Source organism: Oncorhynchus kisutch, linkage group LG19 (genome assembly GCF_002021735.2).
Source record: "Oncorhynchus kisutch isolate 150728-3 linkage group LG19, Okis_V2, whole genome shotgun sequence".
NCBI lineage: Eukaryota > Metazoa > Chordata > Actinopteri > Salmoniformes > Salmonidae > Oncorhynchus > Oncorhynchus kisutch.
Genome location: NC_034192.2, coordinates 43,608,461 through 43,633,393, shown reverse-complemented (window position 1 = coordinate 43,633,393; position 24,933 = coordinate 43,608,461). Strand labels below are relative to the sequence as shown.

The 24,933-nt window shown below is 41.3% G+C and overlaps 1 protein-coding gene across 14 annotated transcripts in view; it reads right to left on the bottom strand.

Annotated features, from left to right (window-relative positions):
• Positions 1 to 24,933, bottom strand: part of LOC109864858 (prominin-1-A) — a 112,351-nt gene that overhangs the window by 32,564 nt on the left and 54,854 nt on the right. For all 14 annotated transcript variants that reach the window (XM_031798413.1, XM_020452867.2, XM_020452870.2 and 11 more), the window contains 7 exons: positions 3,209 to 3,329; positions 2,822 to 2,885; positions 2,458 to 2,547; positions 1,245 to 1,474; positions 1,068 to 1,142; positions 891 to 954; positions 446 to 605 (listed from right to left, as the gene is read on the bottom strand). In XM_031798413.1, the coding sequence (XP_031654273.1) occupies positions 446 to 605; positions 891 to 954; positions 1,068 to 1,142; positions 1,245 to 1,474; positions 2,458 to 2,547; positions 2,822 to 2,885; positions 3,209 to 3,329 (804 nt within the window). The remainder of the gene's footprint in view (positions 1 to 445; positions 606 to 890; positions 955 to 1,067; positions 1,143 to 1,244; positions 1,475 to 2,457; positions 2,548 to 2,821; positions 2,886 to 3,208; positions 3,330 to 24,933) is intronic.

The window sequence follows — 24,933 nt, the reverse complement described above, 5'->3', positions numbered from 1 at the left end:
GGTTAAATAAAAGGTGCCATAACAAGTAACAACCAACCACTACATTAGGCTAAAACGCCATAATGATGGAGACTACAACAGGTCTGTCCCAGGGCTCAATCAAATGTACTGTGTAATAATCACAGCTGGAGGGCAATACAGGGGGCCATGTATGCAGGGTCAGGTCCAGGGTACACCTAAAGGCTTACTGACTGAATATACTCTTTATTATTTATTACATTATGTCACAGTGACCTGTGCTGATGAAATAACTCCAGATGATATTCAGTAACAACAGATTGTACTCTTTACGTCAATCTACCACAGACCAGGCAGGTGAAGACATTTATTTATTCTAAACCCTGAGCACATCATGGGCCCTGGTCAAAAGTAGTACACTATATAGGGAATAGGGTGCCATTTAATACACACAGTTTCTGAATAGGGCCCCAGTTCCTGTTTGTACCTGTAGAAGTCTATCTGATCGATCTCAGGGTACGAGTCTTCTATCTTGGACTGTGTGTGAATGATGAAGTTGGTGAAGTTGGCCAGAGAGCTGTGTACAGGGAACACCTTGGAGAAGCTGCTGATGTTGGTGCTGATTACGTCCAACAGGCCCCGGGCTCCTGGGAGGGAGAGAGTGGATATATTCAAGGGCATTAGTGAAATAATGGAGTAATACAACGTTATATTTTGGGGTACAACAGTTCAGGTGTAGGTCAATATTTGGAATATGGCCATTGATCTTATTTGGGCGTATAAGACATTACCTTCAATGAGTATTCATACCATATTGAACATGACTGACTTGGCAATGCAAAGTTGAACACTCAAAATTATATAACCCTTAATTTAGTGTCTTTTGAAACTTTTTGGGGAGCATTAAGTGAGGTTAAAGAGATGCCACTCACCCTCGACTACGTCCCTCATCTGGTCACTCACCATGCCTGGAGTGTCATTGAATGAGGAGAAGCCCTGTTTGGAGAAGGAAATACAAAGGCAACATTGATGATACAGTATCACAAATATCAAAGAAAACCTCAGAACTTATACAGTACATAAAGTTTATACAACATTTCTAGACTCACCTTTTGAATGATATCGCTGAGGTCCGTTTTCAGCACCTGATTCACACTTTCCAGCTGATTGTTCACATCAGGTAACTGCAACACATCACATACAACATATACTTATATTGTGCTATATAAATCTAATTATTACAGTATGACTATTATTATCATCTTTAATGAAGTGTGACAGCATACCCGGGTGAAGTTGGCGCTGACGTGGAGCTGTGCCAGGGAGCTGTGGATGGAGCGGCAGAGCTGGGTGGTGGTGGCATCCGAGTCCTCGCCGCTGCAACCCGGATCATTGAGGGTTCTGTTCAGGCTAGAGCGCACCAGGCTCAGGTTGAAGTGGAGCTTCCCTGTCGCCTCCTGGAGAACCTCCAGAGACACACTCACGTTCTCCAGGGCCTCCTTGGTCTCCCGCATGGCTGGGGATGGGGACGGGGTAGGATGGACAGGTGGTGAGTATTTGGTATTTTATTAGGATCCCCATTAGCTGTTGTGAAAAAAGCAGCTACTACTCTTCCTGGGGTCCACACAGCTCAAGGACAGAACTACATCCATTTACAGTGTGTGTGAGAGTGCACATAGTAAAGACACACATGTATGCACAGGGTAGATTCACAAAAACACTCAATGTATGCACACACAATCACGCACACACAAACCAAATACACACACATGCAAATCCATACCCTGGCATTGATTACACACAAAATAACACACACATATTCACACGGGGGAAGCTTTTAGAATTGAACAGGTGAACAATAGTTGCAGGTTCAATCCACTGTTGGAGCAAGGTTGGAACTTGGGAGGCCATATACTTAATATATCCATATCGATTCATAATTAAGATGGCACACAAGGTAGGTTTGGACAGTTCCAAATAGAGGCAGGTACTGTATTGTACACACACAGGGATGTCTAGCGATTTAGCCTGGTCCCAGAACTGTTTTTGCTGCCTTGCCATCTCCTATAGTCATTGTCACGCCAATGGCACAAACAAATCTTGGACCAGGCTCCATACAATTGGCTCAAGAGCCAGGAGAACCACAAGAGGACCAATCACAAGAGTGACACGAGGGTGAAGTCTCAAGGTCAAGGGGTCACCGGTCAAGGTTAATTTACTGTTACCTTTAATGGCCCTCTGAACTTTGACTTTATGACAACAAGTAAAAAGGAAAGAGAAGGATGTCTACTTCAGCCATTAAAGTACACCTTGTTATGAGATAATTAACAAGATATTTCTGTAAGAACTACAATGCTACTGTACTATATACAGTATATTCTTAAAAGATCCTTATAACTTGTGTCCAATTTGAGGACAGTATTGTCAGTGTGGAAGAGAGTAAAAACAATTAAAGCATCTGCCTGAAAGAGGAAATGACATCATAAGGACTGGACTTACCTCCAGCCATACGGAGCACCCCGTCCAGTGCAGGATGCACCTCTGTGCCCAATTCCACATGAATATTCCCTCCAAGCAGAGGACCCACATCTGAGGATGGGGACATTGCATTATTATGTATCAGGGTTGGGGTCAATTACATTTCAATTCAGTTAATTCAGGAAGTAAACAGACGTTCAAATTCCAATTCCTCTCATAGAAAAGCAAATAGAGAAAAATTTGAATTTCAGTTGACTTCCTCAATGAACTGAATTGAACTGAAATTGACTCCAACTCTGTTATGTATCTAGGGGACCTGATATGGCCATAGATTCATAGTTTTCTGCAACAGACAATAGACTGAACAGAGACAATATGGACTTACTATCTAGGTCAGAAATGACTGTGTACTTGGCAGTGGCGTATTGTGCTATTAGGTAATCAATTTGCTGTGAAAAGAAGAGCAGAATAAAGTTACAGAAACGCAGGACTCCTTTTTTAGTCAGAGATTGTGTTACTCTGTCAGCCTCTTTCTATCTCTCGCGCACACACACACGCAAACACACACACGCACGCACACACACACACACACACACACACACACACACACACACACACACACACACACACACACACACACACACACACACACACACACACACACACACACACACACACACACACACACACACACACACGAGGACGTTTAATCTATCCATCTCTTACACACCTACAGTTAACTGTCATTGAAGCTGCCGTAAAAAGGCTGTACCGTTGGCGTCTCATTGGCAAAGGTCTGCAGGTCCTCCAGGTTGCTGCTAACCAGTCTTTTCATGCCTTCCAGCTGGGAGCTCAGGTTCTGGTTAGCTGCATACGCACACAGTACTCCAGCCCTGCAGACAGACAACAAACACAACCACACAGAACATTAAAAGAGTTATAGGCTATAGACACACTAAGCTAAGAGCGTTTTAAATATTCTAATCCAGATATTTTAAGCTTTATGGCTACATTTATACAAATCAAATTGTATTGGTCACATACACATATTTAGCAGATGTTATTACGGGTGTAGCGAAATGCTTGAGGCAGACCAATTCTGATATTTTTCCACTAATTGGTCTTTGGAACAATCAGATCAGCTCTTTTGCCAATAATTGGTCAAAATATCAGAATTGGGCTGCCTGTGTATGATTTTATTGAAAGAGAATTCATGTCAAGCTTTCATTCACATCTTCTGTCAGTTGTGAATACTACACAGACCTCTAATCAGTTTACAAATACCACAAATAATCACTGGCGTTCAGTTTTTGTTGGGTGGCAGGGTAGCCTAGTAGTTAGAGCATTGGACTAGTAACCGAAAGGTTGCAACTGTAGCTGAGCTGACAAGGTACAAAATCTGTCGTTCTGCCCCTGAACAGGCAGTTAACCCACTGTTCCCAGGCCGTCATTGAAAATAAGAAGTTGTTCTTACTTGCCTAGTTAAATAAAGGTCAAATAAAAATACTTTGAACTAGTCCATTTAGTACACCCAATGACTGTACACCCAATCTGTGGCATTCCACTCAAGACCCACACAGCTTCAGAAACACTGTGACCAGCACTGTGAGTGCTGCTGTTTCTTGTCCTGTCATCTCATCTATTGCCTTAATTGCTTGCAATATTTGTATTATTTGTATGTGTTTCATTGTGTTGTTTGGATTTCAATGTCCATCTCTCCTTGGCCACATAGCCAACTATTGCTTTAGAAGTCTGGTTCGCCAAACCAATCTTTGTTTGCCATAGAAACCATCAATTACATTGTAAAACCCACAACATTCTATAAACAGAATCAACATTCCCACCACAAACACCTTAATCTTCTGAGAAGACAGGTAGTATTAAGACACTCAATGCATCTGTATGACAATGGCTACTAGTCTGACTCCAACTATCAGTCTGACAAGGAAGGGTCTGATCCTCAGGCTTTGAGTCTGACTTTGACTTGGATTCAGATGACCAGTTAGAACAGTCCAGAGAGGTGAAGTCCCAATGGTCAGGACCGATGCCCTGAGGGTTGAGGAAGACCAGGCAGTGCCTACGACCTCTGTGGAACTAAAGAGCATGGTGGGTGAGCACCAGGGCTGGAGCACTCAGAGCTCCAGCCCTGAGAACACCAGAGGGCCTGCCTATGTCCTCCTTGCCCCTCAGGTGGTTCCATCATGGGTCACCTGATTGAGAAGGGAGGCAGAACCAGAAGGACTCACCCAGCCAGTTCCCTGAGTGATGTTGAGCATCACATTTATCAAGAAAATATCATCCCATACAATATTTGTGAAGACATATGGTGTCTTTTAGTGAGTCTGGTTGTGTGTATTCTCTTTCATTCTGTAGGTTAGAGAGGTTTGGATGTGAAGTGTCTAGAGTCTCCCATAAGAGAGGACCAGATGGTTCCACCCTCCAAGAGAAAGGGAGGACCATGGGTCACCTGTAAGAGGACCAGGGTGTCCAGCCCTTCTAGTAGCCCAGGCTGTTCCAACCAGAGGAATCATCCTGGAAGAAACGGAAGAGTTAGTCTATTTAAAAAAATCTATTTTCAATCTTGTGTTTTACATTTTTGTGTCCTAGGGTGACTTGAAAGGCTCTTAAAATCAAATGTATTGTTAGGATTATTAGGTCCATTGAGGACAGTGACAGTGTCATCGTCCCAAGGCTCAACTGTAAGAGGACATGGGAATCAGACCTTTGCCCAGGAAGTTCTGAGTCCGAGGGAACCAATCGGAAGAAACAGAGGGTCTGAATAGGGCACTAACTTAACCGATGTCCACCAATCTCAACTGAACTTTCAAGTCAAAGGTCATGTCAGAGGTCAATATCAATAATCTGAGGGCCCATGCCAAACTTCTCAACCTCCTGATGGGGAAGAGGTACTGTCGCTCCTTCTTCACGAACGGTCGCGCGAGTGGACCATTTTAAGTACTTGTAAGATTAGGACACTCTCATCCCGCTCCACTGCAGCACCATCGACTTGTTCCGAAATGGACCTGAGGACTAGACCCATTCTGTATAGACCTGGTCAGATCCATACCCGGTTCGATCTGAGTGAGGGAAGCATCAGATTGTCTTTATTAACCAGAGCTGATAAAGTGCAAGAGGGAGAGAGGTTCAGAGAGGCGGGGGAGGGGCCGTAGCCTACTGGGAGTAGTGACATGGGGAGCAGGGAGGGAGAGACGAGGGACAGCAACCAACCAAGCGGACTTGTGCTGTAGTAGACTAATAGCTGCCATAGCTAGATTATTTATCATCAAATATGATTACGTAGTACCTGTCTTGACTGCAGTAAACCAGGAGACGCTAGCTATGATAGCTAACATTAGCTAGCTAGGCTAATTGAGGCTCCGGTGCATTCTCATCCAACGTTTATAAATAACAACAACTCCATCCAGAATATTAAGTAGCAGCCTAACTGTTGACTCTTGTTCGTTGTAGCCTATCCTTCTCCTTGAACTTTTAATTCAGTCAGTTTAATTTCATCTTCCATTGATTAGATATCTCCTAACTTTTGCCACACAAGGAGGCTCTATGACTGAAGGGGATTACTAATAACACAGTACAGCAGAAATGTCCATTATTTGCAACACCCTTTTGATTCCATTTGTCACGAATGAACTCTACCTCAACTCTGCCTATTTCTACAGATGGAGAGGACTGTAGTTGCTTTTGCTAGAAGCCAGCCTCGTCGTTTGATGGGGAGACCACGATTGGTTAGGTTTTACCTGTTCTGACCTGTTCAAACTCTGTTTGTGTGTGAGATATTATCTATCCTAACTGCAATTGGTAATAGAACAGTGACTGTGTGTGTATGTGTTCACAGAAACATGTATGGAGCCAGCACATAGACTTGCAAGATGATGTGATGAAGTCCAGACTGACAGACGGGCTTGATACTGATGTCTCTAAATGGAGGGAGACCTGGCACTCAGCATTAACATTTTACTAGACACAACTTTTACTTGTATTGTATTTTTTTAGTATTGAATTGAATGGTATTAGTCAATATGTGGAGGGAAAAACCCTGTCTATTCTGCAACAGGATCAGGGAACTCCTGTTGTATACGGGACACCACTCAGGAAGGTATGACCACTGACATGATTGCCAATGTAGCCCCATTACGACCAGACAAAATGCAGATAGGCACAGTATCTGTATCAGCTGGGAATGACAATGGAAGGTGAACATTGTTATATTAGCAGAACACTGCTTCTATGGTATTATGTGAAAGGTTATGTAAAAAAAGGTACATGGACCTGTTATTACGTTTGAAATATATCAAAATGCTTAGTTTAGAATATTTACATAAATTCAGCAATTGCATTCTTTTCATATTCCTCTGCAGGCTACTGACCTATTCAAAGCTTCCTCCGGCATCTCACCAAACATCTGCCTGTACTTATTGAACTCATCCCGCAGGAGGTTTGCTTGTTGTGATTGAGTTTGGGGAAACCGCTGCAGGCAAGGTTCTGGCAGATGGGTGTGTCTTGGTGGTGGCAAGGACACACCCAAGAAACGCCCACCACACCCCCAAGCCAACTCACGTTTGGCTTCTGTCATGGCCGCCAGCATTTCTTGAGGAGCAAGCCAAAAAATGAGGCCAAATCAGTGGGGTGCAGTTCCCCTTTAATGGAAGCCTTGTATGATAGCATATAGCATGAATGCCAGCAGGTGGCAGTACAAGTGTTCCACAAGCATCATAGGAATAGTGTATAGGGCCTTCAACTGAATACAGTCTAACTGACCAACAGAGCCTGCTTATGTTCCCCCTTTCTCTGGGAAAGTGAACTAACTTAATATGAAAAATTATGTGATATGTGATATGCTGTGGCTCACAACTTGTATATCATATATATATATATGATATATCGTATATCATAGTCAGAGTTGCTGAATACTAACAGTAGTTTCTACAATAGTCAGAGTTGCTGAATACTAACAGTAGTTTCTAAAATAGTCAGAGTTGCTGAATACTAACACTAGTTTCTAAAATAAATCAGAGTTGCTGAATAGTAACACTAGTTTCTACAATAGTCAGAGTTGCTGAATACTAACACAAGTTTCTAAAATAAATCAGAGTTGCTAGGTACTGTAGTGAGAGGGGGGCTAATAAGTAAAGGACTTGAGAAAAGATAATGGAAGTCTCTCTCTATGCAGGTTGGACTCCAAAATCTATGTGCTTTTGGGCAAAATGTTAACATTGTTTTTTTCTTCTTCCAAAAGGCATTCTATTCCCTATATAGCCTAGTGCAGAGTAGAGCATAGGGTGCCATTGCGGACGCATGATCAAAGTGCATTACACAAACAATATTGTACTGTATCTCATCTGTAGAAATTGCTAAATGTTTTCTAATAAATAGCAAACAGTTAAATAAACAGACATTCTGACACATTTCTATGTGAGTCTGTTTTCCTATGGGTTTTGAATGTTTGATCTATTGAGAAGAATCAGTGCATATTGTAAAATTTGGAGTGTGAGCTTCAAGTCTGTGTTAGGACATTGTTAGGACATTGAGATCATTTGAGTCACTCATAGGTGTGTACTGTACAGTGTGTTTGTGTGTGAGTGTTTTGTGTGTGTGTGTGAACATTGTGCACTGAACAAAAACATAAACGCAACATGTAAAGTGTTGGTCCCATGTTTCATGAGCTGAAATAAAAGATCCCACACATTTTCCATATGCACAAAAAGCATATTTCTCTCAAATGTTGTGCACAAATGTGTTTACATCCCTGTTAGTGAGCATTTCTCCTTTGCCAAAATAATCCATCCAACAGGTGTGGTATATCAGAAAGCTGATTAAACAGCATGATCATTACACAGGTGCACCTTGTGCTGGGGACAATAAAAGGCCAGTTTTGTCACAAAACACAATTCCACAGATGTCTCAAGTTTTGAGGGAGCGCGCAACTGGCATGCTGACTGCAGGGATGTCCACCAGAGCTGTTGAAAGAGAATTGATTGTTAATTTCTCTACCATAAGCCGCCTTCAAAGTCATTTTATAGAATTTGGCAGCACATCCAAGTGACTATTGGCTAACGTAGGTTGTATGGACATTATGTTACTGTACTAGGGCAAGGCAGTAGGCATGGAGGCATGCGGATCAACGGAGAATCAAAATGGCTACCAGATGACAAAAGCCTCTTGTGCAACTCTCTCTCGTTCCTTCCCTCATTCTCTCACTGTAATTTCCCCTCTCACGTTATTTTCTCTCTCTTTCTGTCTGTCTCCCCAATTCATTCTAACTCTCTCGCTCTCTCCAGCTCTCTGTCAGCGTTGTCCAGCAAGGTCAGCGGAATCTCTACCGATGAACAAAGGGGCTTTGAAGATGGCAGCAAGTGAATTCCCAACTCCTTGTGAGTGAGTGTGGAAGAGAATGAACCCTGATCTAGTGCCTAGATTATAATCTGAAACTGTAGCTCTCACCAGAGCAGGGAAACTGACAACAGACTACAGAGTGTGCTACCCCATTCAACGAGTAAACAAAACAAATATTTCAGTCGGAATGAGAAAAACGGAAACTCATCTTGAGATAGTTAGCTATATGCTAACTAAAAATATGCTGTGTGAAATGAATGCCTACAAGAGGAACAAAGTCAATGAGACATGAAAATATGACCACAGGAAACAAGTTATGATAACTGTGAAAACAAACAGTGTTAGCCTATAGAAATTAATATAGGCCAGTACTCTGAGCAGTGTAGCATTACACGGTCTAGTGGCTCCATGGCTTTGCATGGCCTAACAATGGCCTGTATTCAGCTGTGTTGTGCTAGGACAGGACAGTGCTTTCTCAGTCCTCTCTTTATCTCTCTCCAGTCTCTAGAGACCCCATTCCCTATTCTCTGTGAATGACAGGGGTGGTCAAAACTCAGGATATGAAGCCCTATCCTCCAGCTAATTGAGCCAAACAAGATACTGACGAATAGCTGATCAACTGAATCAGATTGGAGCAAGGCTGGAGCAAAAGCCTGCATACCCAGATAGTTCTCCGGGAGTAGGGTTGGCCATTGTTACTCTACATGTAGGACTTCTTAACAGGAACTGACCCATAGTCTCACAAACTGGTCTACAAGAAGCAGCACGGAGTAAGATGCAGCACGGAGTAAGATGTAGCACAGAGTAAGAAGTAGCCGGAGTAAGAAGAAACGTGGAATAAAATGCAGCACGGGGTAAGATGTAGCACAGAGTAAGAAGTAGCACGGAGTAAGGTGTAGCACGGAGTAAGATGCAGCACAGAGTAAGAAGTAGCACGGAGTAAGGTGTAGCACGGAGTAAGATGTAGCACGGAGTAAGATGCAGCATGGAGTAAGATGTAGCACAGAGTAAGATGTAGCACGGAGTAAGATGCAGCACGGAGAAAGTTGTAGCACAGAGTAAGATGTAGCCTTTTCATATTGTGCTCAGAGGTTAGAGTACCCACTAATTATAGGCCATAAAATAACAGCTGTGTAACGCAATACAAGTTAGATTGAAATCAATAGGTCTTGGTTTTGTTGCGGATGTGATGTCTGGTATTTTGAAGCCGGATCACATGTATAATAAATAGCCAATAAAGTATTCTTCTTCTTTAATGTCACATTTACTGATATGACCTTTAGTCGAAAGGGTCAAACAAACAGCAAAACAGTGTAGCACCATGCTTTGTGTGAATACTGAACAATTCCATGAGTGTTTGGTCTAAAATGATGTGTAATATGAATGGATACTACTGGTTTAGAGAGACACACAGCCTGCCCTACATACCACAGAACTGGGCTGAGCACTTAGGCTAAGGAAAGGAAGTGACTGCTATCATCTTTCAAAATTATTTAATCTTTAATATCATTATCCATTTTGTTTTCATTAAAATACACTTTACTGTATGAAGGACCTGTATAAAGTGGTGCTATACTTCATGAGCTAGTAAACTATCTACTAGGCAAGAGGTTTTATGATTAATGGAGATGAATAAAATTACATCGTGAATGGCACAGTATGTCATTATTATCACTACAGACAACTACAGTGCCTTGCGAAAGTATTCGGCCCCCTTGAACTTTGCGACCTTTTGCCACATTTCAGGCTTCAAACATAAAGATATAAAACTGTATTTTGTTGTGAAGAATCAACAACAAGTGGGACACAATCATGAAGTGGAACGACATTTATTGGATATTTCAAACTTTTTTAACAAATCAAAAACAGAAAAATAGGGCGTGCAAAATTATTCAGCCCCCTTAAGTTAATACTTTGTAGCGCCACCTTTTGCTGCGATTACAGCTGTAAGTCGCTTGGGGTATGTCTCTATCAGTTTTGCACATTGAGAGACTGAAATTATTTTCTATTCCTCCTTGCAAAACAGCTCGAGCTCAGTGAGGTTGGATGGAGAGCATTTGTGAACAGCAGTTTTCAGTTCTTTCCACAGATTCTCGATTGGATTCAGGTCTGGACTTTGACTTGGCCATTCTAACACCTGGATATGTTTATTTTTGAACCATTCCATTGTAGATTTTGCTTTATGTTTTGGATCATTGTCTTGTTGGAAGACAAATCTCCGTCCCAGTCTCAGGTCTTTTGCAGACTCCATCAGGTTTTCTTCCAGAATGGTCCTGTATTTGGCTCCATCCATCTTCCCATCAATTTTAACCATCTTCCCCGTCCCTGTTGAAGAAAAGCAGGCCCAAACCATGATGCTGCCACCACCATGTTTGACAGTGGGGATGGTGTGTTTAGGGTGATGAGCTGTGTTGCTTTTACGCCAAACATAACGTTTTGCATTGTTGCCAAAAAGTTCAATTTTGGTTTCATCTGACCAGAGCACCTTCTTCCACATGTTTGGTGTGTCTCCCAGGTGGCTTGTGGCAAACTTTAAACAACACTTTTTATGGATATCTTTAAGAAATGGCTTTCTTCTTGCCACTCTTCCATAAAGGCCAGATTTGTGCAATATACGACTGATTGTTGTCCTATGGACAGAGTCTCCCACCTCAGCTGTAGATCTCTGCAGTTCATCCAGAGTGATCATGGGCCTCTTGGCTGCATCTCTGATCAGTCTTCTCCTTGTATGAGCTGAAAGTTTAGAGGGACGGCCAGGTCTTGGTAGATTTGCAGTGGTCTGATACTCCTTCCATTTCAATATTATCGCTTGCACAGTGCTCCTTGGGATGTTTAAAGCTTGGGAAATATTTTTGTATCCAAATCCGGCTTTAAACTTCTTCACAACAGTATCTCGGATCTGCCTGGTGTGTTCCTTGTTCTTCATGATGCTCTCTGCGCTTTTAACGGACCTCTGAGACTATCACAGTGCAGGTGCATTTATACAGAAACTTGATTACACACAGGTGGATTGTATTTATCATCATTAGTCATTTAGGTCAACATTGGATCATTCAGAGATCCTCACTGAACTTCTGGAGAGAGTTTGCTGCACTGAAAGTAAAGGGGCTGAATAATTTTGCACGCCCAATTTTTCAGTTTTTGATTTGTTAAAAAAGTTTGAAATATCCAATAAATGTCGTTCCACTTCATGATTGTGTCCCACTTGTTGTTGATTCTTCACAAAAAAATACAGTTTTATATCTTTATGTTTGAAGCCTGAAATGTGGCAAAAGGTCGCAAAGTTCAAGGGGGCCGAATACTTTCGCAAGGCACTGTATATATAGAGGCAACAAGCACACACACACTACAAATGATATCAGGGGCCCGCGGACTATAACAGTCCCGCAAGTGACTTTTCTGGGCCCCTCAATGTTTTTAGCAACAAAATAAACTAATTTTGATCACCAGGAATTCAGTTAAAAATTTGTTAATTCAGGAAATCTGTTCCCAAGTATTTCCAGAAATGAAAAAAAGAGATACGTGATCATGTCTCTATGTAATCAAGGTGTGAAATTATGATTATTTTCAAATACATTCTCTTTTTGGGCTTAGTTGTGGTCAATTTGTAGTGTACACCCACCCGTACATGTTACGGCTCTCGGCGAAAGGAGTGGACCAAAGCGCAGCGTGGAAAGTGTTTGTGATTTTTTTTTTTTTTTTAAACACTCAAACAAAATAACCAAAGTGAAAATGAAAGCACACAGTTCTGTCAGGTACAGACACTAAACAGAAAACAAGATCCCACAAAACCCAATCAGAGACAGATAGACAGCTGCCTCTGATTGGGAACCAGACACACACACACACACACGGCCAAAAACAAAGAAATAGAAAACATAGACTTTCCCACCCGAGTCACACCCTGACCTAACCAAACATAGAGAATAATGAGGATCTCTAAGGTCCGGTGCGTGACAGAACATCCGTTACGATATAAATCGGTCCGTAGCTGTATCTAGTTGCCTACCCATGAATTATATAAACTATTTTCATTTACAAAACATTTATTCTTTACTTTTGAGCACATTACTTTGGAATTCCATTTTCAAAAATAACAAAAGGTCACACTCAAAACCTGAGCGCAGCTCAGCAACATCTCCTATAAAGAATGAATCAGCTAGTGAATACATAATTCAGTGTTATGGTAGCTAAAAAGCTTTCACACTGCAACATGCAATTTAGCCTCCTAGTGTCGTGTCATGTAAGGACACATTGTTAGTTCAGAGCACCTAACATAAAGTAAAGTACACAGTAACTAACATAGGTGTGTGTGTGTGTGCAGTGCACCTACAGGAGGCATCACATTCCTTACCCTACAAGAACCCTGGGTAGTCATACTGTATAATGGAAGACAATGGGTGTTTCAGGCCTTGATATATAGTCTTAGACTGCAAGACTGATACCAATGTTAGCATCCATGACTCCATACCAAGTATCCTTGGTGGTTGGTTGCTCAAGGTTGTATAAGAGCTGTATCAACTCCTGTCCTAATTACGAATCCACTATTGCATATTGGTACCATCATAATGCATTACTTACCAGACTTGTCATAAGCACCTATGGTTCCCTAATACTGTCTTACTATCATAGTGAAAAGGGGCTTTAGTGTGGACATGGGGTGACCAGACTATTTACTTAGTACTTATTAGGTTATTATCCCCAGCTTAACAAAGCTAATTTTGTGCAGACATACAATAGCAGCTGCTGGTTTAGCTTGGTCATGTGTCTTCTCTATCGGTAAGTCTAATGGACAGCACACAAGCAAAAGTAAAGACTTCTTGAAACAATGGTGTTAACACTGCTTACACCACATGTTCCAATAGGGTTAACACTACCAATACCACATGTTACAATGGGGCTACTTAACACAACTGAAACCACATGTTACAATAAGGTTAACACTGCCGACACCACATGTTCCAATAGGGTTAACACTACCAATACCACATGTTACAATGGGGCTACTTAACACAACTGAAACCACATGTTACAATAAGGTTAACACTGCCGACACCACATGTTCCAATAGGGTTAACACTACCAATACCACATGTTACAATGGGGCTACTTAACACAACTGAAACCACATGTTACAATAAGATTAACACTGCCGACACCACATGTTCCAATAGGGTTAACACTACCAATACCACATGTTACAATGGGGCTACTTAACACAACTGAAACCACATGTTACAATAAGGTTAACACTGCCGACACCACATGTTACAATAGGGTTAACACTACCAATACCACATGTTACAATGGGGCTACTTAACACAACTGAAACCACATGTTACAATAAGGTTAACACTGCCGACACCACATGTTACAATAAGGTTAACACTGCCGACACCACATGTTACAATAAGGTTAACACTGCCGACATCACATGTTACAATAAGGTTAAAACTGCCGACACCACGTTACAATAGGGTTAACACTACCAATACCACATGTTACAATGGGGCTACTTAACACAACTGAAACCACATGTTACAATAAGGTTAACACTGCCGACACCACATGTTACAATAAGGTTAACACTGCCGACACCACATGTTACAATAAGGTTAACACTGCCGACACCACATGTTACAATAAGGTTAACACTGCCGACACCACATGTTACACATGTTACAATAAGGTTAACACTGCCGACACCACGTTACAATAGGGTTAACACTGCCGACACCACATGTTCCAATAGGGTTAACACTACCAATACCACATGTTACAATGGGGCTACTTAACACAACTGAAACCACATGTTACAATAAGGTTAACACTGCCGACACCACATGTTACAATAAGGTTAACACTGCCGACACCACATGTTACAATAAGGTTAACACTGCCGACACCACATGTTACAATAGGGTTAACACTACCAATACCACATGTTACAATGGGGCTACTTAACACAACTGAAACCACATGTTACAATAAGGTTAACACTGCCGACACCACATGTTACAATAAGGTTAACACTGCCGACACCACATGTTACAATAAGGTTAACACTGCCGACACCACATGTTACAATAAGGTTAACACTGCCGACACCACATGTTACAATAGGGTTAACACTGCCGACACCACATGTTACAATAGGGTTAACACTACCAATACCACATGTTACAATGGGGCTACTTAACACAACTGAAACCACATGTTACAATAAGGTTAACACTGCCGACACCACATGTTCCAATAGGGTTAACACTACCAATACCACATGTTACAATGGGGCTACTTAACACAACTGAAACCACATGTTACAATAAGGTTAACACTGCCGACACCACATGTTCCAATAGGGTTAACACTACCAATACCACATGTTACAATGGGGCTACTTAACACAACTGAAACCACATGTTACAATAAGATTAACACTGCCGACACCACATGTTCCAATAGGGTTAACACTACCAATACCACATGTTACAATGGGGCTACTTAACACAACTGAAACCACATGTTACAATAAGGTTAACACTGCCGACACCACATGTTACAATAGGGTTAACACTACCAATACCACATGTTACAATGGGGCTACTTAACACAACTGAAACCACATGTTACAATAAGGTTAACACTGCCGACACCACATGTTACAATAAGGTTAACACTGCCGACACCACATGTTACAATAAGGTTAACACTGCCGACACCACGTTACAATAGGGTTAACACTACCAATACCACATGTTACAATGGGGCTACTTAACACAACTGAAACCACATGTTACAATAAGGTTAACACTGCCGACACCACATGTTACAATAAGGTTAACACTGCCGACACCACATGTTACAATAAGGTTAACACTGCCGACACCACATGTTACAATAAGGTTAACACTGCCGACACCACATGTTACACATGTTACAATAAGGTTAACACTGCCGACACCACGTTACAATAGGGTTAACACTGCCGACACCACATGTTCCAATAGGGTTAACACTACCAATACCACATGTTACAATGGGGCTACTTAACACAACTGAAACCACATGTTACAATAAGGTTAACACTGCCGACACCACATGTTACAATAAGGTTAACACTGCCGACACCACATGTTACAATAAGGTTAACACTGCCGACACCACATGTTACAATAGGGTTAACACTACCAATACCACATGTTACAATGGGGCTACTTAACACAACTGAAACCACATGTTACAATAAGGTTAACACTGCCGACACCACATGTTACAATAAGGTTAACACTGCCGACACCACATGTTACAATAAGGTTAACACTGCCGACACCACATGTTACAATAAGGTTAACACTGCCGACACCACATGTTACAATAGGGTTAACACTGCCGACACCACATGTTACAATAGGGTTAACACTACCAATACCACATGTTACAATGGGGCTACTTAACACAACTGAAACCACATGTTACAATAAGGTTAACACTGCCGACACCACATGTTCCAATAGGGTTAACACTACCAATACCACATGTTACAATGGGGCTACTTAACACAACTGAAACCACATGTTACAATAAGGTTAACACTGCCGACACCACATGTTCCAATAGGGTTAACACTACCAATACCACATGTTACAATGGGGCTACTTAACACAACTGAAACCACATGTTACAATAAGATTAACACTGCCGACACCACATGTTCCAATAGGGTTAACACTACCAATACCACATGTTACAATGGGGCTACTTAACACAACTGAAACCACATGTTACAATAAGGTTAACACTGCCGACACCACATGTTACAATAGGGTTAACACTACCAATACCACATGTTACAATGGGGCTACTTAACACAACTGAAACCACATGTTACAATAAGGTTAACACTGCCGACACCACATGTTACAATAAGGTTAACACTGCCGACACCACATGTTACAATAAGGTTAACACTGCCGACACCACGTTACAATAGGGTTAACACTACCAATACCACATGTTACAATGGGGCTACTTAACACAACTGAAACCACATGTTACAATAAGGTTAACACTGCCGACACCACATGTTACAATAAGGTTAACACTGCCGACACCACATGTTACAATAAGGTTAACACTGCCGACACCACATGTTACAATAAGGTTAACACTGCCGACACCACATGTTACAATAAGGTTAACACTGCCGACACCACATGTTACACATGTTACAATAAGGTTAACACTGCCGACACCACGTTACAATAGGGTTAACACTGCCGACACCACATGTTCCAATAGGGTTAACACTACCAATACCACATGTTACAATGGGGCTACTTAACACAACTGAAACCACATGTTACAATAACGTTAACACTGCCGACACCACATGTTACAATAAGGTTAACACTGCCGACACCACATGTTACAATAAGGTTAACACTGCCGACACCACATGTTACAATAGGGTTAACACTACCAATACCACATGTTACAATGGGGCTACTTAACACAACTGAAACCACATGTTACAATAAGGTTAACACTGCCGACACCACATGTTACAATAAGGTTAACACTGCCGACACCACATGTTACAATAAGGTTAACACTGCCGACACCACATGTTACAATAAGGTTAACACTGCCGACACCACATGTTACAATAGGGTTAACACTGCCGACACCACATGTTACAATAGGGTTAACACTACCAATACCACATGTTACAATGGGGCTACTTAACACAACTGAAACCACACGTTACAATAAGGTTAACACTGCTGACACCACATGTTACAATAGGGTTAACATACATGTTACAATGGTGTTACTTAACACTACCAACAGCACATGTTAAATTAGGGTTGCACATCTATCACTCCAGTGTTAATGCTAAATTGTAATTATTTCGTCCCCATGGCCTATTTATTTCCTGCCTCCCCACTCTTCTACATTTGCACACACTGTACATAGCTTTTTATATTGTGTTATTGACCGTACGTTTGTTTATGTGACACTCCGTGTTGTTGTTTTTTAAACTCTACCTATACCACATGTTACAATGGGATTAACACTACTGACACCGCATGGTATAATGGGGTTAACACTGCCGACACCACATCTTTACAATGACGTTAACATGCATGACACCACGTTACAATGGCGTTAACACTACTGACACCACATGTTACAATGGGGTTACATAATACTACTGACAACACACCTCACAATAAGGTTAACACTACTGACACCACATGTTACAATGGGAGTAACACTACTGACACCACATGTTACAATGGGGTTATTCAACACCACACGTTACAATAAGGTTAACATTACTAACACAACATGTTACAATGGGGTTAACACTAGAGGTCTACCGATTAATCGGAATGGCCAATTAATTAGGGCAGATTTCACGTTTTCATAACAATCGGAAATCGGTATTTTTGAGCGCCGATTTGTATTTATTTTTTACACCTTTATTTAGCTAGGCAAGTCAGTTAAGAACACATACTTATTTTCAATGACGGCCTAGGAACGTTCTGCCTTCAGGGGCAGAACGACAGAGTTTTACCTTGTCAGCTCGGGGGATCAATCTTGCAACCTTACAGTTAATTAGTCCAACGCTCTAACAACCTGATTACATTGCACTCCATGACGAGCCTGTCTGTTACGTGAATGCAGTAAGCCAAGGTAAGTTGCTAGCTAGCATTAAACTTATCTTATAAAAAACAATCAATCAACGACTGTCGTTGCTCCAATGTGTACTTAACCATAAACATCAATGCCTTTCTTAAAATCAATACACAAGTATATACTTTTAAACCTGCATATTTAGCTAAAAGAAATCCAGGTTAGCAGGCAATATTAACCAGGTGAAATTGTGTCACTTCTCTTGCGTTCATTGCACGCAGAGTCAGGGTATATGCAACTGTTTGGGCCGCCTAATTTGCCAGAATTTAACGTAATTATGACATAACATTGAAGGTTGTGCAATGTAACAGGAATATTTAGACTTATGCATGCCACCCGTTAGATAAAATACGGAACGGTTCCCCATTTCACTGAAAGAATAAACATCTTGTTTTCGAGATTATAGTTTCCGGATTCGACCACATTAATGACCTAAGGCTCGTATTTCTGTGTGTTATTATGTTATAACTAAGTCTATGATTTGATAGAGCAGTCTGACTGAGCGATGGTAGGCACCAGCAGGATCATAAAAATTAATTCAAACAGCACTTTCGTGCGTTTTGCCAGCAGCTCTGCTGTTTATGACTTCAAGCCTATCAACTCCCGAGACTAGGCTGGTGTAACGATGTGATGTGAAATGGCTAGCTAGTTAGCGGGGTGCGCGCTAATAGCGTTTCAAACGTCACTCGCTCTGATACTTGGAGTAGTTGTTCCCCTTGCTCTGCATGGGTAACGCTGCTTCGAGGTTGGCTGTTGTCGTTGTGTTCCTGGTTCGAGCCCAGGTAGGAGCGAGGAGAGGTACGGCAGCTATACTGTTACACTGGCAATACTAAAGTGCCTATAAGAACATCCAATAGTCAAAGGTATATGAAATACAAATGGTATAGAGAGAAATAGTCCTTACCTGGGAATATTGAACACTATATTGAACAGACGCTTCACAAGTACTCAACTGGCAGCTTCATTAAATAGTGCCTGCAAAACACCAGTCTCAACGTCAACAGTGAAGAGGCGACTCCGGGATGCTGGCCTTCTAGGCAGAGTTGCAAATAAAAAGCCATATCTCAGACTGGCCAATAAAAATAAAAGATTAAGATGTGCAAAAGAACACAGACAGTGGACAGAGGAACTCTGCCTAGAAGGCCAGCATCCCGTGGTCACCTCTTCGCTGTTGACGTTCAATTTAATGAAGCTGCCAGTTGAGGACATGTGAGACGTCTGTGTCTCAAACTAGACACTCTAATGTACTTGTCCTCTTGCTCACTTGTGCACCTGGGCCTCCCACTCCTCTTTATATTCTGGTTAGAGCCAGTTTGCGCTGTTCGGTGAAGGGAGTAGTATACAGCGTTGTACGAGATCTTCAGTTTCTTGGCAATTTCTCTGACAAGTTTCAGAAGAAAGGTCTTCATTTCTGGCCATTTTGAGCCTGTAATCGAACCCACAAATGTTGATGCTCCAGATACTCAACTAGTCTAAAGGACAGTTTTATTGCTTCTATAATCAGAACAATAGTTTTCAGCTGTGCTAATATAATTGCAAAAGGGTGTTCTAATGATCAATTAGCCTTTTAAAATGATAAACTTAGATTAGCTAACACAACATGTCACTGGAACACAGTAGTGATGGTTGCTGATAATGGGCTTCTGTACGTCTATGTAGATAATCCATAAATAGTCGTTTACAACATTAACAATGTCTACACTGTATTTCTGATCAATTTGATGTTATTTTAATGGACAAAACATTTCTTTCAAAAACAAGGACATTTCTAAAGTGACCCCAAACTTTTGAACGGTAGTGTATGTTTGTGTGAATATGTATGCATGCACATGTGTGGATTCACATGTGTGAGTATAGCATAGGTGCGTAATATGTTCACATCAGGACATTTCTCCCACATATGTGTTTGCATGCGTACATAAGTGTGCATTCACATGTGTGAGTGTGTGTGCGTCTGTGTGTCTGTGACATAGCTTTCGATCCCCTAAACACATAGATAAGGCCATTCACCCTGGGAACATAAAGGGTTGAACAGGACCACTGTATGCTCCAAACTGTAACATGTGGGGATCAGAAGCAGAGCTGCAATCGGACCACAAGGACAAAAAGTTACACAAAGGAATGAAAGACTTCTTTTATCAACTATACAAATGCTGCTCTTTCAAGACCACAAGTGCAACTACCCATCCACCAATAGCTACTGTCACAGTCTTGGGTGCAAAACACAGGAAACAAATCATATCTGTATTTTCTTAATAACATTACAAAATCTCTATCATCCATAATGTTCATGCATTTTTCTCCATACCCTCAACTTGAGAGTGTAAACAAGGGAACATTAAGCAACAATGCTTTTAAAACCAGAATAACTTGTCAGGGCATGACTGCCTCATTATTATATTTATTTCACCTTTCTTTAACCAGGTAGGCCAGTTGAGAAAAAGTTCTCATTTACAACTGCGACCTGGCCAAGATAGAGCAACGCAGTGCGACACAAACAACACAGTTGCACATGGGATAAACAAACGTACAGTCAATAACACAATAGAAAAGTCTATACAGTGTGCGCAAATGTAGTAAGATTAGGGAGGTAAGGAAATAAATAGGCCACAGTGGCGAATTAATTACTATTTAGCAATTAAACACTGAAGTGATAGATGTGCAGAAGATGAATGTGCAAGTAGAGATACTGGGGTGCAAAGGAGCAAATAATAAATAACAATATGGGGATGAGGTAGTTGGGTGGGCTATTTACAGATGGGCTATGTAGAGGTGCAATTATCGGTAAGCTGCTCTGACAGCTGATGTGAAAGCTGTGTGAAAGTTCAATAGTTCAAAAGCTAGTGATGTTATAATAATCATTATCATACCATAATACACTATCATTTAATAGCAGTAACAATATCTCTCCTCAGTCTCCTGTGATGACCTGTCTGGGGCTTATCATTTTGGGCCCTGATATTATTAGCTTAGGTTTTGAAGACAATTTGCACTAAGATGTAAATATTAGGTCCAATGTTTATTTTTAGGCTTTACTGGATCTGAAGTTACTTTAAATATGGTTCTTATTTTGTTAAATTAATTCAGGGACGTCTCCACTTCATACAATGTTCTCATTGTGTAAATGTTGTTTCAATAGTCTGAGCACTTTCCCAGGTTCATTTAAAAAAATGGCGGGTCACAGCCAACTCTTAAGCGGTTGCAGTTCAAGATAAGCCTGATATCAGGCAGATAAATTCTGTGCTTCAATATTTGTCTGATCTCAGTTTAGTTCTTGATTGGGATAAGGCTAGAATGAGCCTCTCTAACTCCTGTCCTGGAGAGCTGCTGGGTGAGTACAGGCTTTTGTTCCAGTCCAGTGGTAACACATCGGTATTCCAACACATACAGTGGTCCTGTTCAACCCTTTATGTGACCAGGGTGTTAGCCTTATTAGCTTGGGCTTTAATGACAATCTGCGCTAAGATGTAAGTTTGGCCCTCTCCTGTCTGTCTGTCTGTCTCCCGTCGGTCTTGTCTGTCTGTGTGCCTGCTTGCCTGTCTGTACTGTCTGTCTGTATCTTGTTAAAGCAGGTGCTTGGATTTTAGCGCTACAGTACAGTGGTGCCACTCTTTCATATCACTCCCCCATGACAACAAGGCCTAACGGCAGGAGTTTAGTGCCTTGGCAACAGCTTCTAGGGAGCTCTGTTGCCGAGGTGCGGTGTAGTAGAATCTCCATGTTGGCTGAGAGAGGTGGCTGTGGAGGAATATAACCATCTGACAAAAAAGCAGGGAGAGGTAGTGTGTGTCACAGCCATACTGTCCTCTGTACATATCATGTGAACAATCCATTTGTTATATTTCATAAGTGAAACTCTATCAAATATGTGAATGGGCGCACATAATGATTCATATATGTGTGTGCTTGCGCGCATCTATGTGTGAGGGTGCGTGTCTGTCTGCCTGCGTCTGTGTGTTCAGCTCACCATGGCGTGTGACACCACACTGACAGTGTTCTGTGCACCTGGAGAAAGCAGGGCAGTGATGAGAAGTTGTTTCCACATATTAATTGGGTCACTTCGTCAATGATTCATCTTCAGCACACACAAGGTAGAACGAGGCACCCCATACTGTACAAATCAGATAACATCAGTCTATGTTAATACTTCTAGTCAGGGAGAGATGGAGACTTGGGTCAAATACATGATCAAATACTAGAGGCTGCACTTTTGGGACTATCCTATTGTTCCCATAGTACGGGGGAAAAGGTCTATTATAGATTAGTGGATCGCATCATTGGTCCATTATGAGACAGGGTATCTCTCTTACTGCAGTACGGATAATCATCTTTACACTGAAAGGTTACTAAAACCATAGTTTGTAGTGATACTTTTCTTTTGTAGACCTAACTTTAATCTGTAATCTACATCTGTTGCTTTCTGAACAATAGATTAATTTAAAATGTAAGGCAAAATGCTTGCTGTTGTGTTCTACACAGTAGCCTATGAACTGTCATGTGGCATGACTTCCAACGACATAACAGAACTCATTTGAAAGTTGTGGAGGCTGGAACTGATATTGGAAACGACATAATTCAAACATTTACAAAGTTATTAAGAATGTATGGTGAAGGCTTGACAGTGCTGCTCTATTTCAAGCCTGAGATAAATATGGAATGAATAGGACAGTACACAGAGGACAATACACAGATGATAATACATAGATGATAATACACAGAGGACAGTACAGAGGATAATACACAGATGATAATACATAGATGATAATACACAGAGGACAGTACAGAGAGGATAATACACAGAGGACAATACACAGAGAACAAGCTTTCTTATCCTCTTCATCCTCTAGCATCTTTCCCTCGAATACAGTCAGTGCACCTGTCTGTCTGGTCAGATGTGTGGCTTTAGACGAGACATTGAGTTCACTGTCCATTCAAATCTTTTATATCTAAACCAGTCGAACCTCATAATAGTGACACAACTAAAGGCAAATTGAGTTTGAGTTTGAGTTAATTTTTATTTTTACAGGGACAGTGCACATTAATCAACATTTCAGTAAAAGTGCCGGTTTTAGCCAACCGGCTAATTTTCAACCGCAGTCCCTGGGCAGGTTATTAAAAGCAATTACAATATAGACAATAGCAACATAGAACAAGCAAGACATAGCATACAGACAGAGCAACATAGGACAAGCAAGACGTAGCATACAGACAGAGCAGCATAAAACAAAAAGCAGCAAGACAAAATTCATAAAAGCAACAAAGTGTTTCCACACCTCACAAGCTACAGACAAGAGACAACATGGAGTGGCAACACACAGCTAGGGACCATGTTCACAAATCTGATTGACCTTTAGCCATGTCTTCAAGCATTTTGTGAAAGTGTGATATGTGGTGCAGTTATGTGTGTCTGATGGCAGTGTATTCCAGACATGGGAAGCTCTCACAGAGAATGCAGATTTACTAAAGGTGCTTTTCCTTATAAATAGGAGTATTGTACCAAAAACATACACTACATGACCAAAAATCATGGGTATTGAAATGGAGTTGGTCCCACCTTTACTAATATAACAGCCTCCACTCATCTGGGAAGGCTTTCCACTAGATGTTGGAACATTGCTGCAGGGACTTGGTTCTATTCAACAAAAATATTATTAGTGAGGTCAGGCACTGATGTTGGGTGATTAGGACTGGCTCGCAGTCGGCGTTCCAATTCTTCCCAAAAGTGTTTGATGGAAGTTCTTCCACACTAATCTCGACAAACCATTTCTGTATGGACCTCGCTTTGTTCACGGGGTCATTGTCATTTGTCATGCTGAAACAGGAAAGGGCCTTCCCCAAACTTTTTCCCCAAAGTTGGAAGCACAGAATCGTCTAGAATGTTATTGTATGCTGTAAGATTTCCCTTCACTGGAACTAAGGGGCCTAGCCCAAACCATGAAAAACAGCCTCAGACCATTAGTCTTCCTCTACCAAAGTTTAGTTCGCACTATGCATCCGTTCTCCTGGTATCCGAGATTCGTCCATCGGACTGCCAGGTGGTGAAGCGTGACTGATCACTCCAGAAAACGTGTTTAGAGTCCAATGGCGGCGAGGTTTACACCACTCCAGCTGACACTTGGCATTGCACGTGGTGATTTTAGGCTTGTAGGCGGCTGCTCGGCCGTGGAAACCCATTTCATGAAGCTCCCGACGAACAGTTGAAATCAAATTTTATTTGTCACATGCGCCGAATACAACAGTCCTTAACCAAGAATGCAGTTTTAAGAAAAAAGTGTTAAGAAAGTATTTACTAAAATAAACAGAAGTATATATATATTTTTATTATTAAATAAATAAATTAAATTAAAATAAAGGAGCAACAATAAAATAACAGTAGCTGACGTTGCTTCCAGAGGCAGTTTGGAACTCGGTAGTGAGTATTGCCGAGGACAGACGATTTTTTAC